Source organism: Crocodylus siamensis, chromosome 3, assembly GCF_052110815.1.
Source record: "Crocodylus siamensis isolate JL-2025a chromosome 3, ASM5211081v1, whole genome shotgun sequence".
Lineage (NCBI taxonomy): Eukaryota > Metazoa > Chordata > Crocodylia > Crocodylidae > Crocodylus > Crocodylus siamensis.
This window is the reverse complement of record NC_143397.1, coordinates 30,427,110-30,444,306: the sequence shown is the minus strand read 5'-3', so window position 1 is coordinate 30,444,306 and position 17,197 is coordinate 30,427,110. Positions and strand designations below refer to the sequence as shown.

At 40.6% G+C, this 17,197-nt stretch overlaps 1 protein-coding gene across 1 annotated transcript in view; it reads left to right on the top strand.

Annotated features, from left to right (window-relative positions):
- The window catches only part of HCN1 (hyperpolarization activated cyclic nucleotide gated potassium channel 1), a 316,701-nt gene that overhangs the window by 24,832 nt on the left and 274,672 nt on the right, over positions 1-17,197 (top strand). Inside the window, exon 2 of the mRNA XM_090037188.1 lies at positions 2,474-2,897. Within this exon, the coding sequence (XP_089893314.1) occupies positions 2,474-2,897 (424 nt within the window). The remainder of the gene's footprint in view (positions 1-2,473; positions 2,898-17,197) is intronic.

Genomic DNA, 17,197 nt, shown 5'->3' with positions numbered 1-17,197 from the left:
ATGTATTATTAAATGCCTTGGCTACCTGAAATATCTTTGATATTTTTTTCACATTGCAGCCTGTTTCTCATTAATAGTAACAAAGGTAATTCAGAACCTGGGGAGATTGTTTAACCCATAAGTCAACTGCAATAATTCCTGCACCTTTCTCTGAAGCATCTGTGCTAACCTCTCATGTTTTTTTTGTCACACAGACTTAACATACTAGTGGTATTTGGAGGGGCTTGTTCTTGGGTGACCTAAAGGATTGGGATAGGGCTAAGAGAGGAAGTGGTCCCCTAGGTATATAGGGCTCAGGAAAGCTACTGAAAACCAGTAAAGATGCTGGAGGAGTGGAGTTATATGCTCTTGGTGGTCTACCCCGCATCAGAAGGTGGGCTTCTGTTCTATACCAGCTGTAGCCTCTGGATGGTTTTCAAGGGTAGGTCCATGTAGTGATCATTGCAGTACTCTAGTCTTGCCACTGTGAAGGCATGGGTTATGGCAGCTACATCTGAATCTTAAAGAAAGCAACCTTCTCCCCAGATGCTGTGGTGGCTGGGAAATGACACTTCTAGCCACTGCTGCCACCTGAAGATTCAGATACTGCAGCAGAGCATCCAGGAGCTCTCCAAACTGCAAACCTGAGTGACAAGACCATTAATGATAGGTGACCCAGCCTCAGTGTCAGGTGATATGCCCACAATTATTTCTGACTTGTTTGGATTCAGTTTCAGTTGATCCAATTCTAGGGGCCAGGGTCAGCAGAGAAGAGGTAGAGCAGGGTGTCATCATCATACTGGTAGCATCTTGCTCCAAATCTCTGAACAGTATTTCCCAAAGGCCTCATATAAACATTGAACAGAAAGTGTGCCAAGATGGAGCCTTGGGGGACTCCACAGGAAAAGTCCTGAGGGGATGATGAGCACTCTTTCATCACCACTCTGAGATTTCCCTGCTAGGAAATAATAGAACTATATAGAGCTGTCCCAAAATCACACACCAAGTCTTATGAACACTTTATCAACAACTCATGGTTAACTCTACTTAAGGCTGCTGAAAGGTCTAGTAAGATCAGCAAGGCACAATTTCCCCTGTCAAAGAGCAAAGATCATTAACTAGGGCCATGAGTGCAGTCAATGAATCATAGAAAAATATGATCAATGCCTTGCTTGAGACAGCACTATCCCTATTCAAACTATTCAACACAGGTCATTGTAATGGTCCGTTTTCTATAGTTTTACACATCAGTTTAAAGGTTCTTTGCTGTCTACTCTTTCTAAGGATAACAGATCCTAATCTCTCTTAGACTTTTCATGAAGTACAGATTCTTAAAATCTGGAATCCTCCTGGTTATTCTACTGTGAACTCCATGTTTGCCTTCCAGTTTAATGGTTTATTGAGTTAGCATGATTTTATATTCGGCACCTATATAAATATTGAGTTACTACACTTATCTTAAAGTAATCTGTAATATTAATTATTATTTCAGAATGACTTTACAATTTGTCCAAAGGGTGGCTTTAGAATAAGTCCAAAATGATATCTTACATCCATTTGTAGCATGATCATTTGTTCAGTATACGCTCCATATAGTTTAGTGTAACCCACACTCAGTAAATTAAACCAGTTCTGTTGCCCTCGAGAGAATTTTTGGGTTTCAGCTTGCATTGAATATCAAACATCCAAAAGGCTTGTGCTAATAACATTTCATTCTAAACCATTAGGTTGACCTAAAAGTAACTCGTGAATTGCTTTATATCTCACTCATTAATTATTCCTACCATTCTTTCCTTTACCAAGTTCTGGCCCCTTAACTCACAAACCTACTTTATCTTGAAGGGAGGGGTGTAAGTGTGTATGTTCCATTTTGTTTCAGGGTGTACATAATTTTATTCTAATGATGGAACAGTTACTTGCACTTAACAAGTTTATCTGCTAGATTTGAGAGCCAAGAAATAAATTCATAGGCTGTGATTGACACCAGGTATGAGTATTACTTATGTAAAAACACCGATAGATTTTGACAGGGGGGCTGGGGAAATCTAATAAGTGCCACATATTAACTTTCAGATATGCCGTGGAGTGATAAACTAATTCTGTATTACAATCCTGCACTTATCCCAGATGCCAATCATTAGTAAGAAGAAATAGAAAATCATGTAATATTTATAATTTTTGTCATCTTTAGTGTTTATATATGTGTCAAATGATTTATATGTGAAACATAGCATTATTAAAATAAATTAAACATTCAGACCTAGCTATCCACCTTTATGTGGATATGAGCATGTAGTCCTTATTTAAGTAAAACTACCACTGATTTTACTGCATTATTGTTGACTGATTTATGTAATGATAAAAGTGCATTTGAATGATTTGCAGACAGGTAATTTGCCCCAAAGAGCTTCAAATTTAAGCAGACAATATGACATTGTTTGGTTATATATTTAGAACATATTGACAATTCTGATTCTTTTCTTTTCCCTTTTAGGTTTTATTGGGACTTAATAATGCTTATAATGATGGTTGGAAACCTTGTCATCATACCAGTTGGAATCACGTTCTTTACAGAGCAAACAACAACACCATGGATTATTTTCAATGTGGCATCAGACACTGTTTTTCTATTGGACTTGACCATGAATTTTAGAACTGGGACTGTCAATGAAGACAGCTCTGAAATAATACTGGACCCTAAGATCATTAAGATGAATTATTTAAAAAGTTGGTTTGTAGTTGACTTCATTTCATCAATACCAGTGGATTATATCTTTCTTATTGTAGAAAAAGGAATGGATTCAGAGGTTTACAAGACAGCTAGAGCACTTCGTATTGTGAGATTTACAAAAATTCTCAGCTTGTTACGTTTATTGCGACTTTCAAGATTAATTAGATACATCCACCAGTGGGAAGAGGTAAGACGTATATAAGTGTATACATTTTTCATTTATGTAGATTGTATTCCTTTATTAAAACTTTCTAACAAGCTATAGATAAACCAGGTATGTACAACATTATGAAATTCTCTAACTGGAAATGGGTAGCCAAACTGTATGTTCGGCTTTTTATATGTAGGTGCTACCTGAAAGACCTTATTTTATGAGAGAGAAGCCCAAATGTTACCATTCTTTGTTTAGTAGAGAGGAGCATAGAATAAATGCATAGACAGAACTATCTGTGTAAGAGCAGGAGCTCAGGGTGAGAATCTGTTGTAAAATCTTGTCTAGCAATACTGTTTTATTACCACTACCCTCGCTTGTTTCCAAATATTTAATTTAATAGGTTTGACACCTATGCAAATTATCAAGAGATTTGTGGCTATACCTTCTGTGTGCATAAGCAGAAAAAATTAATGTTAGGTGTTTTTTAACTTGCTTTTGTGTTACAGTAACAAAGGAAATCACTTCCAATCTTGTAGATCTCTTAGAAGACAAAGGTGATTGTACATGCCCTGAATATACTGATTGATGATCTTAAGGACAGGAGTTGCAGCAATTTTAAAATCACTCCTACCCAGTTCTGAAAAGCAATATTTTGGGGGATAACTGCAGGAATATACAGTTAAATACTCGGGCTGTGCAAAACTTTGGTCCCTAATTCAATTCGGTGGAAATTTGGCCCGATTTGGTGGTCAAATCTCGAAATCCAAAATCAAATCAGGAGACCCTTTAATCTCTCTGAATTGAATCTGAACCAATTTCAGAACGATTTGGTGATATGGACATAGACACAGCTTTAAATGTTTTTTTTTTTTCCTACATACCTTAAGGTATCAGGCAGTTGGTGGATTCTGCAGTGGTGGGGTGGATGAAGCATCCCACAGGAGCATGGGGGAGCTCCCCAACGCACTTGGCAGCAGATCTGAAAGTGGACCAGGGAGTGTGCTTGGGGGCCCTGTGCCCGCTTGGCTTAGTGAATGGTACCTGGGTCTGGGGAAGTACCCAGGGTCCCCCTGTAGCTGATCGTTGAGCTGGAGGGTGCAGGAAAACCCCCAGTGTGCTCCCAGCAGACCCAGAAGTGGACCAGAAGTACTTCCGGTCCACTTCTGGGTTCACTGCTGAGCATGCGGGGGGCCCACTGCACTCCTGTGGGACGCTCCATCTGCCCCAGCATCACAGCATTCATGAGCCATGCCTGGTACTGTGAAGTATGTAGAAAAAACATTTAAAGCCGTGTCTATGGCTGAATTGCTGATTCTCTGAATCAGCATCACATCTTCAGGGAACAGCGATCTGAAATTAATGAATCGAATCACTCTCTCTGATTGGGGCTGAATCCAAATCTGAATTGAACATGGCCTGTTTTGTACACCCCTATTAAATACCCCTGATCTAGCCAGGTGAGGGCAATGAAGGAGGGGCCTCACTTCTCTCTGTTCTCTTCATTTCATCATCTGTCCTCTTCTTGCTTCTGGTCCATACTTGAGAGGACAAAAGGGCAGATGCCACCACTGAAGCTGCTCCTTTGGGGGCTCACATGCCAGCAACCAGAGCCATTTATCCCAGCAGGCTCTCCCTTCTCTGGGAGCATGTGTTGGAGCTAAAGGCATGAGCTGGGGTGAAAAACAGGACTCTGGTTCTATGTCTGCCTGCCAACAGCAGGGCACACTGATCAGAGTATGAGGTGGGTCAGCACAGAGGCTGCTGGGGGTGAGGGGGAGGGCAGCAGCAGTTACAGTCCCCAGGGCTAGGGACAGAAGTTATACATAAACTGGTTTAAGTGATCAGGAACTAGTTTAAACCTGTAACAAAACAGAAGTTCAGTGCACTTAAATCACTTTCATAATGGTTGAAACCAGTTTAAAATAAACCTAGATGGATGTAGTATCAGATTTAACTGATTTAGATCAAACCAGTATATAGAATTTCTGTCCCAGATCCCCTCCCAATTTAACTTTACTATGGGCTTCCCTGCTGCTGGGAGCTGGGGCAGTCACCTGGCCAAGCCCTGTCCCAGGCCAGCTCTGGAACCCCAGCCAGGTTGTGCCTGGCACAGGGGGGTGGGTATAGCCAGCAGTAGGGGCTATTTTACCTGCAACTTCCTCCTCAGTCAGCCTACCAGCTGAGGAGGGGACATAATCAGGTTATCACCTTGGTTTCCAGCTGTGGGGAAGCTCTCAGTGGGGAGGTCAACTGAGGAGGGAGTGGAGAGGACAAACAGCTCCCACTTTGAGCTTCCCCCTGTGCACCTGGCACAACCTGGCTGGGAGTTTGGAGCCAGGCAGGGAGGGGCCATTTCCCCCCCCCCATTCCTCCCTCAGCTGGGAGTTGAGGCAGTCATGTGGCTATGCTCTGACCTTAGCCAGCAGACCAACTGAGGAAGGAGTGCGGGGGAAAATGGGCCCTACTTTGGGCTTCCCTCTGCAAGCTGGGAACAGTATGACTAGGGGTCCAGAGTCAGCTGGAGGGCCCTTCCACCCCCTCACAGAGTTGGGTGGGGGGCCATACCCCCTCCTCAGTTGGCCAGCTGGCCAAGGAAGGGGCATGGCTGGGTGGTTTGCCCCAGCTCCTGGCTTCAGGGAAGCCCATAGTGGGGGGCTTTACTTCCTCTGCCCAAGTCAAGAGCTGAGGTGATCACCTGGCCATGCCCCTTCCCTGCCTGGCAGGCCAGCTAAGGAGGGAGTGGGAGGATGGAAAAATGACTTCCACTGTGGGCTTCTTCCTCCCTCCCCCTTGTGCCCAGAACAGCCTAGATAGGGGTCCACAGCTGAGGGGGCATTTTTCCCTTCCCCCCCACTCCCTCCTTAGCTGGCCAAGGAGGGAGCATAAACAGGTGATTGTCCTGGTTCCAGCTATGGCTGCGTGGGATGTGGGTAATGAGGGAGAAATGCCCCACTGGAGGCTGCTCCCTTTCCCCATTTTTCCTGTGCCAGGAAGTCCCTAGCTGGGGGTCTGGTGTTGGGTGCAGGCGGGGTTCCCCCCACACGCTCTCTGCAGCTGGTCCAGACTGAGGAAGGGGCATGGCTAGTTGAACCAGCTCTGGGCATGGGAAAGGGAGGAACACCTGGATGGGGGCTTCTCCCCTCTTCCCTTCCCCAGGGAGTGGGGAGTTTTCCCTTTACTCCCTCCTTAGCTGGCTGGAGGGGCATGGCTGCAGTTGTTGGTAGGCTGGGAGTCATACTCTATTGCCCTCTGGCTCCTGGTGTGGACTATTTCAGGGGTTTGGCTGCCTTTCAGGTTTGAAAAGTGAGTGTTAGTTCACTTCCTTATCAGTTCAGTCTAGGCAGTTTACAGAAACCTACAAAGATTGAATTGATTCAGCCTTGGGCTTTTTGATTGTCAGGTACCGCTAGGGTAGCTGGGGCAAGAGTAAGACACAAGATGGGGCTAGGAAAGTATTTACCTTCTCACACAGTGGCTGAGTGCTGTGGCACTCTTTAAGAGATTTCATGGCACCTCAGGGTGCCACATGGAGCAACATTGTGGATCATTTTCAACTATTTCACTTTGGTTTAGGCAGCTTCAGTTGATCATTTGCCATGAAATGCTACAAAGTGTGGTACAAAAAAAATCAAATAATTCTCAGATCACATATGAACAAGCTGATTTAAATGAAAGGTAATAAAAGTGGGATCTTGAATCCAATAGAAACGCAAGATTGAAAAGTACCTCCTAAGTCACTGAGTTCAGTCATTTGGTATCACAGGCCACCACATAATGATCCCTTTCATTAAATACGAAATAGAAGTACCTGGTTATTAGGGGCAGACAAGTTTCTTTGAGTTGTTAAAGGTTCTTTTTTGTTTATGAGAGGTGCACTGATACATAGGACCATATCATATCAGCACCAATAAAAGGAAAATTGACATTATCAGCTATCACTTAGCTAGGACCTGGGGCTAGGGCAGGCTCTGTCCAGCTGGGGTGGAGCATGGGATTGTGCCATGAGTAGCATATCTGGGGGTCATGGGGGGGAGAGGCAACTCCCACCGCTGTGCGCACCAGTGAGGGAGGCTTTGCAGGGGGGGTACCCCCCCCAGATATGTGCGTGGGATGAGGTCTGGGGCTGGAGGGTTTGGGCCAGGGTGCACTTGGGGCAGGTGGAGGTGGTGCTGGGAGGGGGGGGCTACAGTGAATTCTGGGGTGGCCACAGCCCACTTCATAGCCCCACCTCCCAGTGCTGCTGCCACCCATCCCAAGTGAAGCCCCAGCCCAACCCCCTTACTGGGGAGAGTCCGGTGCTGCCCCCAGCCTCAGCCTGCAGCAGCCTATCCTCATCCCATGCAGAGATCCAGGGGGAACCCCCCCTAATTCTTCCCTGAGGGCAGGAACTCCCCCCCCACCTCCATTCCCCACAGACCAGCTGCTTGTGACTCCATCCTGTACTCTGCTCTGACTGGGAAGTGCTGATCCTAGCTCCAGTTCCCCTCCTTCCTCACCTCAGTGGCCCCCATCCTACCCCCCTGCCAGACCTTCTCCCTCACCCCCTCCCCAAACAGACTTACCAGCCAGATGCTGATCTCCAAGTGGCTGGGCCGCATATCAGCAATTGGATCGGTGTTGGTTGATGTGGCTCATTAATAATGGGCCATCGGTATTGGCCCAAAAAATCTGCAGTGGTGCACCTCTACTGGTTATTGTATTCAGGAACATCTCTTCTTCCAAAGTATTTCTCATCACTATTGTGGCCAAAAAAATAAAAAAAGACAAGGAGACCAGGAACACAAAGCCCAAACAGAGATGAATAGGTGGTCTATTTCGCATACAGCAGAGAGCCACTAAAAACCAGTAGGTTAAATAAGCTTTCTAGGACTGCTAAATCATAACTTCAGCCTTCACTCTTGAAGGATCAGAATTGCTTGTAGATTGACTTTTTTGTGTTTTGTTGGCTTGTGAACTATTGAAACCCATATCTTAAGTATTTATGGGATACCAATAATCACGGTATCTGAAAAGCTTTAGGAAGATGGACAAATTCATCACATTTATTTAAAAAAAAAAGGAGTGGTAAGAAGTATCTTAAAAATGTACAGATATGCTAAAAAATGGATTCAATTTAAAAGTTGCTTCTAGCATTGATGAATATGAGAATAAGATTCATCCAATAAAGATATCATCTTTTTAACTTTGCTAAAACACCAGAGTATTTTAGATTTTCATATCTGGCTTGCATTGTCCTCTAATAGCCTAATAGAATTTCAGCAATGATTTAGTCAGTGTTCTTCATAATAATCTGAACTGCGGCAGAATTAGAGCGAATTTGCATTAGGTCATGGTAATAGTTTAATGAAAATAATGTATATGTAGGATGTGTGCATGTAGTATTAATCTATTTTGTACTAAGTGCATAAACAAGTAAACACTTACTAACTAATATGTTTATGAAACACTCTTGGATCCTGGTCCTCTGTATTTAATTCAAAAGACTAGATATTTTTTATATATAGGCTGATGTGGGATTTTTCATTTAATGCAAAAACATTTGAAACACTGTATATTTAGATCAAGAATAGTGAATTCTATGCCAAAAATATCTTCAGGACCATCACCAAATTCACTTCTCATAAACTGGCAACAAAATACATCCAAGAAAAAAGTAATAAACAAGTTTGTATAATATAGCTCTCTGTCCACTGAGAGATTTTTATGGCATAAGCTCAAATAAAAATTGAAATTATTTGGGTTATACTCAGAGCCTTAAGAGAATAACAACTATTTTTATTTAACATTTTTCATACACTGTTCATTTATTTTCTCCTTCTTTATTTATTTTCACACCATTTAATTTAGTACCAAGCTGCTTATAGTCACATACAACAACAGTGAGGTAGTAAAGTTTATGCTCCTTAAGTTTTTCCATTTAAATATGAATTATTAGCAGGGCATATACCTGCAGTCTCAAGGGTAATGCATAGAATTCAAATGAGTGTAGTGAATATCAACCAATGTTAATAATTCAACTAAACAAAGGAATGGTATAAATGAGAGAAACATTTAAACAGAGATGTTGTAGTAGATATTTTGGCAGGAATTCAGTTGCTATTTCCAAATTGGCATCACCCAGCACTGATTATTTTAGTTCCAGACTATCTAATTTACCATACTGTTGCAACCCAAATATCAGTGAATGTGTTACTTAAGGTACAATTTCATAATAGAGTAAAACAAAGTAATTAAACTGTTGAAGGAAAAGAGGGAAAATTATTTTATTCTGGTAAACAGGTCCATTTTCTCTCATGAATCTGCAGGGATTTCCAAAATACATGCAATATATTGACCAAATTCCTACCTCCATGAATTCAAAGGATCTTCTCATCAGACAAAACATTGCTGCTTAAGTGCCCAATTACAAAAAGTTGATGCCCAAAAATAATAGTAATGGAATAGTTCAGAGGAAAATTGATAGGGTGGAATTTGTTTGTATAAAATATTTATTGAATGTTGAATGCTCAAATTCACAAAAATCCATTTCTGCATATAATATTTTCAAAAAGAAAATGGAACCAAATTTAACAAAGTACTTTGGATGGGTTCTCCAAATTTATATATGACAAGTAAACTATTCTGGAAAACTATCCATCTTTTTTCAGGCAGGGGGAGAGGGACAAGATAAATGAGGATTGAGTTTTGCCAAGTTGTTTTTATTACTTTTTGTTAAATTTCTATTTTAATGATGGAATTTTCAGTTCTCATTTTGAACAGATAGATCATTTTTGGCTGTGCATTCAGGTATTTTGGTAATGCAAATTGCTCTTCTAACTACATTGTTCTTCAGCAAACTGCTTCTAAACCAGATCTGCAATCAACATTTGAAGTAGTTTTTCTTTAAATCGCAATTTGTAATTTTAGAACAAGCATAAATAACCATATACTGATAAATATAGTAGCTGTCCTAGAAATTCACCATAAATCTGTTGTGATGTTGAGATACAGGACAATTTGGGACTTGAGCTACTGGTTGGTTATCTATTTTAAACCTGCTAAAAGGAAAAAAAAAAAAGCAAATAGGGCTAAACTTTACAAAATTCAATTACCAAATTTACCTATAAAATCCCAGTTAAATCAAAGCCAAGATAAAGTGTAGCTGAGCTCTGCTTCTTAGTTACCCAAACTTCCTAAGTTTGGTGAGCTCAGAGGATTACAGAAATTGGTTCTTACCTATTACTGCTCCTCAGCTTTTTCTGTGAAGCATTTTTCTGCAATACTTGAACAAGTCAAAACTTCATAATAGCTTCTAATTTTATTGCTTGTTTCTAATTATCAGTTATTATAGTACGGATTTCTTAAAGCATGTAAAGATGCACTGACCTTTATTTAAGCAAGTGCCCATGAAGACTCCTCATATGCTTAAAATAAACCACATATTTAAGTGCTTTGTCAAAAAAGGAACTGTATCAACAACAATTTTATTATGTACCAGTTACCAGATTTTTATACAAGCAAAATTTCCACAAATCACCACTAGGTGTCCTCTATATGATATTTTGCTTGTTATGAGGTGGAAGACGATTTAAATAATATCTGTATACCATGTTGGGATATTGGGGTTTTTTTTAATCAAAAGAAACAGATAAATACAATAGTTGTTTGTGCTATCCAAGGAACAGAATGAACCCCTGATCAAGGTAGGATTCTGCTTGGATGATCATTTTTGTGGCCATCCAAATACTGGGGCCTTTTCACGTGCTGTTGAATCCCGCCCCCCAAATGCCTTAAAAAGCCAAACTACCCCTTTGAAATTGAGTATTATGTGAGAAGAGATGGCAGGATGGATTCATCTGTAATCTGGCATTTGTTTGACAGCATCAAATATTTTTACTGATATAATTGTTTATTTTATGCACCCTTTAAAGTAGTATCATCCAGTCCTGTAGCTGTGCAACCAAGGTTTTTTATGCATAGAATTCTACAGAATTAGAGGCAAAACAGCCTGTTGATTAATCTGGTGCAGCTCCCTGTCAGGGCAGGTTTTCTTCTTAAAGTATATTCTCTAGACCTCCGTGTGCCTTTTCTAAGTTGTGTCAACTCATGAAGCAAGGGATAGGCATTCTGGGTAAAGACTCAATAGATTTTTCCTCTTTGAGATTTAAAGTAGAGCATTCATTTTTCTTAATTCATTTCATTTTCATCATTCACTAGAGACTGTACCGTGGTCATATGTCCCCAGCCTGTTTTAGTGCACGTGAGACTTGATCAGATCTTGCTTGGAAAGAGTCTGCAGAAGGAATAGGAGGAGAGCATGTTGGGAAATAATTTTCCTCCTGGCCAACCAATGGCAGGGGCAAAGGAGGCTGAATATCTTTTTATTGTCATTGATCTCTGAAAAGTCAAAACAGATTAAATATTCTGAGGTTTAGATTTCTAAGCCCTATACTTACTCAGCTAACTGAGCCTATTGGCTGCTGTGAGGAAGACCCCCCCACCAAAAAAAAGTATCCACTAATTTTTCTACAATGGGAAAAATTCCTGATTCTGGCCACTCATCAGATCCACAAGGCACAATGCCTCTATGGTCACCTCTACACATGAAATTAATGCTTCTGAACGAACTCCAGTACAGTTCACAATGGAGGTTATTATTCACAGGAGCAGTATTTACATGTGTGCCCAGAACCACAGAATATTGAGCCAGGGCTCCTTGGGGTCAGCCTTCCAGTCCAGAGCTGTTCCACCCTGGCTCGCTGTGTTGCGGAGGGACTAGCTGGGGCATGAGCATGCTATAGCATGGAGCTAGCCAGCAGGCAGCCCCTGCACTGTAGCAGCCTCATGCCTCCACCAGTACTGGTCACCATCTACGCATGCATTGCAGCAGAGTAAATAACTCCACCATAGGATAGTACTACTTGTGTCGGGCAGTACTATCCTACAGCAGAGTTTATTAGTTTACTGTGGCCTGAGAGCACCACATGTGTAGATGGTGATACTTTACTCTGGAGCTAATTAGTCAATTTCTCAGTAAAACACGTGTAGATCCCCGCTGTGAGAAGTAGGAAGGTGGGATAGTAATAGACTCAAAATTCCTTTACAAATTACAAAGAATGGGAGAGGTAGAAGTAAAATAGACCTGGGAACTCTTTCCTTTGTCAGGTAGGGAGAGGGGAGATAAGGGCACCTCCTGTTCTGTTCTTGGTGGCATGGGGGAGGATTCAAGGATCGAACTGTAGATATGCTACTGCAAAACTTCTTCAGATTATACATATGATAGGGGATCTATAATCCCAGAGTAGATTCCATGTAAAAAAAAAAAAAAAAAGCATGGAAAAAATTGCATTAATAAAGCTGCTGCCTGACAGTTAAAACTCATCGCCTGTTCCTCTGGATCAATGAGATGTTCTTTCAGCATATTGGAACATTGAATTGTTTGATTATTTTGACACAAGTAAATCTAAGAACCTTGTTGGTTTATTTGGGAGGGTTATTTGACCTGTATGCAGTTTCCAACTTAAGAGAAACAAACTTGCAATTTTCCATATAATTGTAATAACAAGTGTGAGAGCTGGCTTTAGTAAAGTGTATTGTTAAATGTGCTCATCTAAGAAAATCAGCACTAGTAGTTTGTAGGAAGCATTCTGAAAATTGCTAGTGGTTCTTTTGCCTCCTTTGATTTGGAGGAGTTTTTTCTTCAGCTGCTTAATGTCTAGGTTCTAGGTATAAACAAAATTCTCTTTCAGCATCTACATTTGGGTAGAACGTTGTAACCTTTCTTTTTTGATGTGAACCTGTATATGGTGATCATCATCAAATTAGTCTTTTCCATATGTGGGCTATAGCAGAAGGCTATTCATTAACTAATAAACATTCCCATTCAATCACTTTTGGAAATAATCAGACTCATTTGGTTTGGATTTGCAATGCAACCTAATTTAAAAAACATGGCCCTCAGAAGACTGATATGTTGCTCATCTCTTCTCAACCATTGTGTGGATGATGGCTTAATTTTAGTGAGTGGTCCAGTGCTTCCTAGAACTTGTAAAAGTTATCTTCACTTCATTTTTAGAAGAGAACATTCCACTCCTTTGTCCCTAAATTTTAGTACAGCTAGCTTTCTCAGTTATGCTTTTGGTAAGGTGTTAGGGGACATGCTAAGCATACTGTTAAAATGCATATAAAAGAAAGATTTTCATTAAAAGTTATGCTGTAAACTTAATACATGCTAAATATATACAAAGTTAAATATAAGGTTCTAAATTAAACTGAAAAAATTGTAGCAGGGTAAAGATTAATAATATACATTAATCAATAATGTATTGGGGTCTTGAAACAATTTACAGTGATACTGTCAATCATAAAATTGCCTTAAATATCATGAGAGTTCTAAAATATACAATTTTTAATATATAGATCTATCGACTTTGATCCTCTTGTGCTCTTTGAGCATTTTCCATAAGCATGGAATATTAAAAAAATATAGCAACATTCCTGCAAGAGTTAACCAAATAAGAACTACAATATTGGATCAGACCAAAGTCCATGTAGCCTTGTATCCTAGTAGCAAGTAGAGGATTTTTAGATTGCAGGACTCCTTGCAAGAATTCTTGCAGGCTGGATCCAAACCCACCACTGGTGCTGGGGCAAATGGCAGCATGGAGGTTTACTGGATCCATATTTTGGACCCCTACCACTGACTCCTCACCAAGGCTCTGTACCTTAGATCAGTGCTTTCCAATAAGTGTGCTGCGGCACGTTAAGTGTGCCACCAGAAATGAACGGGTGTGCCATGGAATTTTGCCATGGCAATGAACTATGATGCGGATGTATGAGGCTGGGGAGTGCTGTAACAGGTGTGACATGGAAAATTTTTATTAATGTAAGTGTACCTTGGGCTAGAAATGGTGGGAAAATACTGCCTTAGATTTTGGCAGTGGGTACCACTCCTGAATTTCTGACCCCAATAGGAGCCTTGCAGGCTGGATTAAACTGCTCTGGAGGCCAGACCCAGCTTGTGACAGTATTTTTCCAACTCCTGTTTATAGAACGAGTACAAGAAACAGGGCACATGTAGCCCCTCATCCTCTGTAATTTGTAGATTGTTTGGGGCTGGAAGGGACCTTGCAGATCAGCAGGTCCAGCCCCCCTGCTCTAGGCAGAAAGACAAATGTGGTTAGGTGACCCTAGTGAGGTAATGCATACTTTGGTTCTATACCCGGGATTAGGCAGAAATTCAGCATTTTCTCTCTTCTTTTTTAGGAATTGGTTTCTACATCTGTTTTCATTTTAACAAAAAATATATATTTTAAATTAGGTTTTCTGAAAACCCTTTATTTTTTCTTGCACTTAATTTTCCAACATATTTAGTTGTGACTGGTTAAAAGTGATTACTTCTTCCTGCAATTGATTCATTCAAGGTAACTCAAATGTAGCATCTTCTTTTAGCTAATGCTCTGTTTATGGACTTCGAGAGGTGTAAATCTGTGAGTGGGGAAGGGAGAGACTTCATTTGTTTATATTTATATAACATTACATCTTGGTTTACTGATACATTGAAAAAGTCAATCGAATAAGCACTTTATATATGTGCCCAGGTTTGTTCTTGGTCTCTCTTAGCTCATTTTTGGTAACCGTTAACCTATGTTTTTTTTTTGTGGGGGGTGTTAATTTCAAAGTCATTTAATAATACCTTTTGTCTGTTTTAAGTAATGTTGAATTCTGACCTACCCGATTCCTTCTAAAGACAGGGGTGTGCCAAGGTTAGTAACTTGTATGACAAGTATATTCTGATGTAAATTGAAGTGTGTGGGGGGAAGGGCTCATGATCCACTGGAAAAAATGTGATTTATAAAATTAAATAAATAAAAGCAGCAAGGCAGCATTACTGAATGGTGAAAATTGAGGGACAAACAGTACTGGAAGCTTTAAGCCATAAGGGCTTATGGGTACGGGATTTGGGGTGAACAAATTGAACTTGTACCTAATAGCCTGCTGATGAATACATTTTCATTTTTAAATCAAAGCAATCATGTATTAAAGGGAAAAAAGGTAATACCGTAGAAATCAAGGTAATCTTAAAGTCTATTCTGAGTAAAGGTTGTTACTATGGCTAACAGATTTTTTTAAAATTAAAATATTCTTCTTTTTCTGGCAGAGGACAGTGTGTACATAAAATCAGCAGGAAGGCTTTAATTGTAGAAAATTAATGGAGGGATTGCCTCAACCTCTTCAGAAAAGTGTAGAGCTTCTTGGTTGTGGTGTTGAGATGCTGTTCAGGAGTACTTGTGCACCAGTGTTTTGTTGGCTCTTGTGTGTAACTTTCTGAAGATGGTTATAGTTTGTGACAAAAAGACATGCTGATTGGGTCGGAGAGTTGGGGATTACTTGTTTTCATATGTTTCTGGTGCTTATGCTTCTTTAATGAGCAAGAGGGTAATGTTTTACAACCAGAGTGCTGTCTTAAAAAGGTGAAATGGACTGAATTTGTCAGATAGGGAATATACGTGATTGCATCAGCCCATTAGAGATAGCTCAGTGGCAGTGAATCTGTGACTTTTCCTACATGGAAAATAGAAATATTACTGCACAAGAACTAAACTAAAAATAAGAAAAGAAAAGAAGATAATTTTAATGTGATTTTTTTCCCCCCAGACTGATTCTCTCACATTTTTTTTATTCCAAATGCATATGGCATGATCCTTTAGGAGAAATACATAATTCAAATCATGTCAAGCCCTGAAAACAGCAGGCAAAAGTCAATGAAATAATTTGATGGAAATAGTTAAAGTTGTGTTTATGGTTTCTAGCCAAAAATTCCTAATTTAGTTTTGCTTTTATGTACTCATCCCTATTCTTTGGCAATCCCTTGCACTTAAGGATGACTGTATTCGATGATTGTCTTATCTGTGTGTCTGGATTGACACTCTACTGCAGCTTGGACATGTTTCCATGTGTGGGGGAGGGGTGCTGTATTTTTTTTCTTGGTCTGTGACATGCTGTTTTTGTCACTTCCCCTTTTCCATCTCCTATTGTTGACATGAGGTTTCAAACTTGTTGTTTGTCCTTCAGATTCAAAGATGACCATGATGTCACTGGTTGGTTTGGTTTCTGTGAGCATGAGTGGCTGATCTGGCCAATTTGTGCTTTGAACTGTCTGTCAAGGTTCTTTGGGTAGATGTGACATCTTGTTTAGACCAAATAAATAGTTGGAAAAAGGTTCTTTGCAAGCTTTTGGGCACAAACACCCTTCATCCAACATAGGAAGACATTCCTGCTGTTATGTGTTCTCCTTTTTTCCTTTTTCCAACTATTTAGTTGGTCTAATAAAAGATACTATATTTACCTAAAAACCTTGTCTGCCTATGTCCTTAGACCAACATGGTTATAACCAACAACACTTGAACTGTCTGTGGCACACATGCCACTTTGGGTTGCTTGATCAACAGCAGATGTGCTGCTATGGTGAGTTTTACACTGTTTGCACTTCTGTGCTGCTTCAGCAGTTCTCCTCCACTCATAGATTGTACGTCCAGTATGGATGAGGCTTCACCAGCTGGAATAATCATAAGTGAGATCTTCACAAGATTTCAGGGCAATATATCAAGGAATCCCTCAAGCTATCCTTGAAACTTATATTTCTTCTGGCTTCCCTGAGAGTGCTTTCCCTCCTTTAGGTCTCCACAGAAGATCTTTTTTGGCAGGCACTAATCTGACATCCTGGTGACATGGCCTGCCCATCTTATCTATGATTTCATCAGCAGAGTTCAGATGCTTGAAATGACTGCCCATGTGAGAACCTTTGTGTCTGGGACCCTGTCTTGCCATCTGGTCCTCATCAGTTTCCTTAGACAGCCCATTTGAAAACAGTTCAGCTTCATGGCATCTGTACAGTATCCAGGTTTTGCGTGCATACATCAGGATAAGCAACACAATGGCTTTGTAGATCTTCAGTTTTGTTTGTTGACTGATGCTTCTGGGCTCCCACTCATCTATATGTAGTTTGCCAAAGGCCTCAATTGCTATGGCAACTTTGGCATTGGTTTCATCATTGTCACGTTCAGTTCACGTCAAGGTACTGCCCACTTGTCCACTGCTTGGAAGGTCTGGCCATTCACTGTGATGGTAAGCTCTATGTAAGGCTTTCCTGATGCAGGCTGGTGCATCACTTCTGTCTTCTTAGTGTTGATTGTGAGACCAAAGTTGACACAAACTGAAGAGAAATGGTTCCATACTCTGTTGCATGCCAGACTCAGATTTGACATCCAGGGAACAGTCATTAGCAAACAGAAGATCATGGAAAGTCACATTCTGTAACTTCGTCTTCACCTGTAGTCTCCTTAAATTTGAAG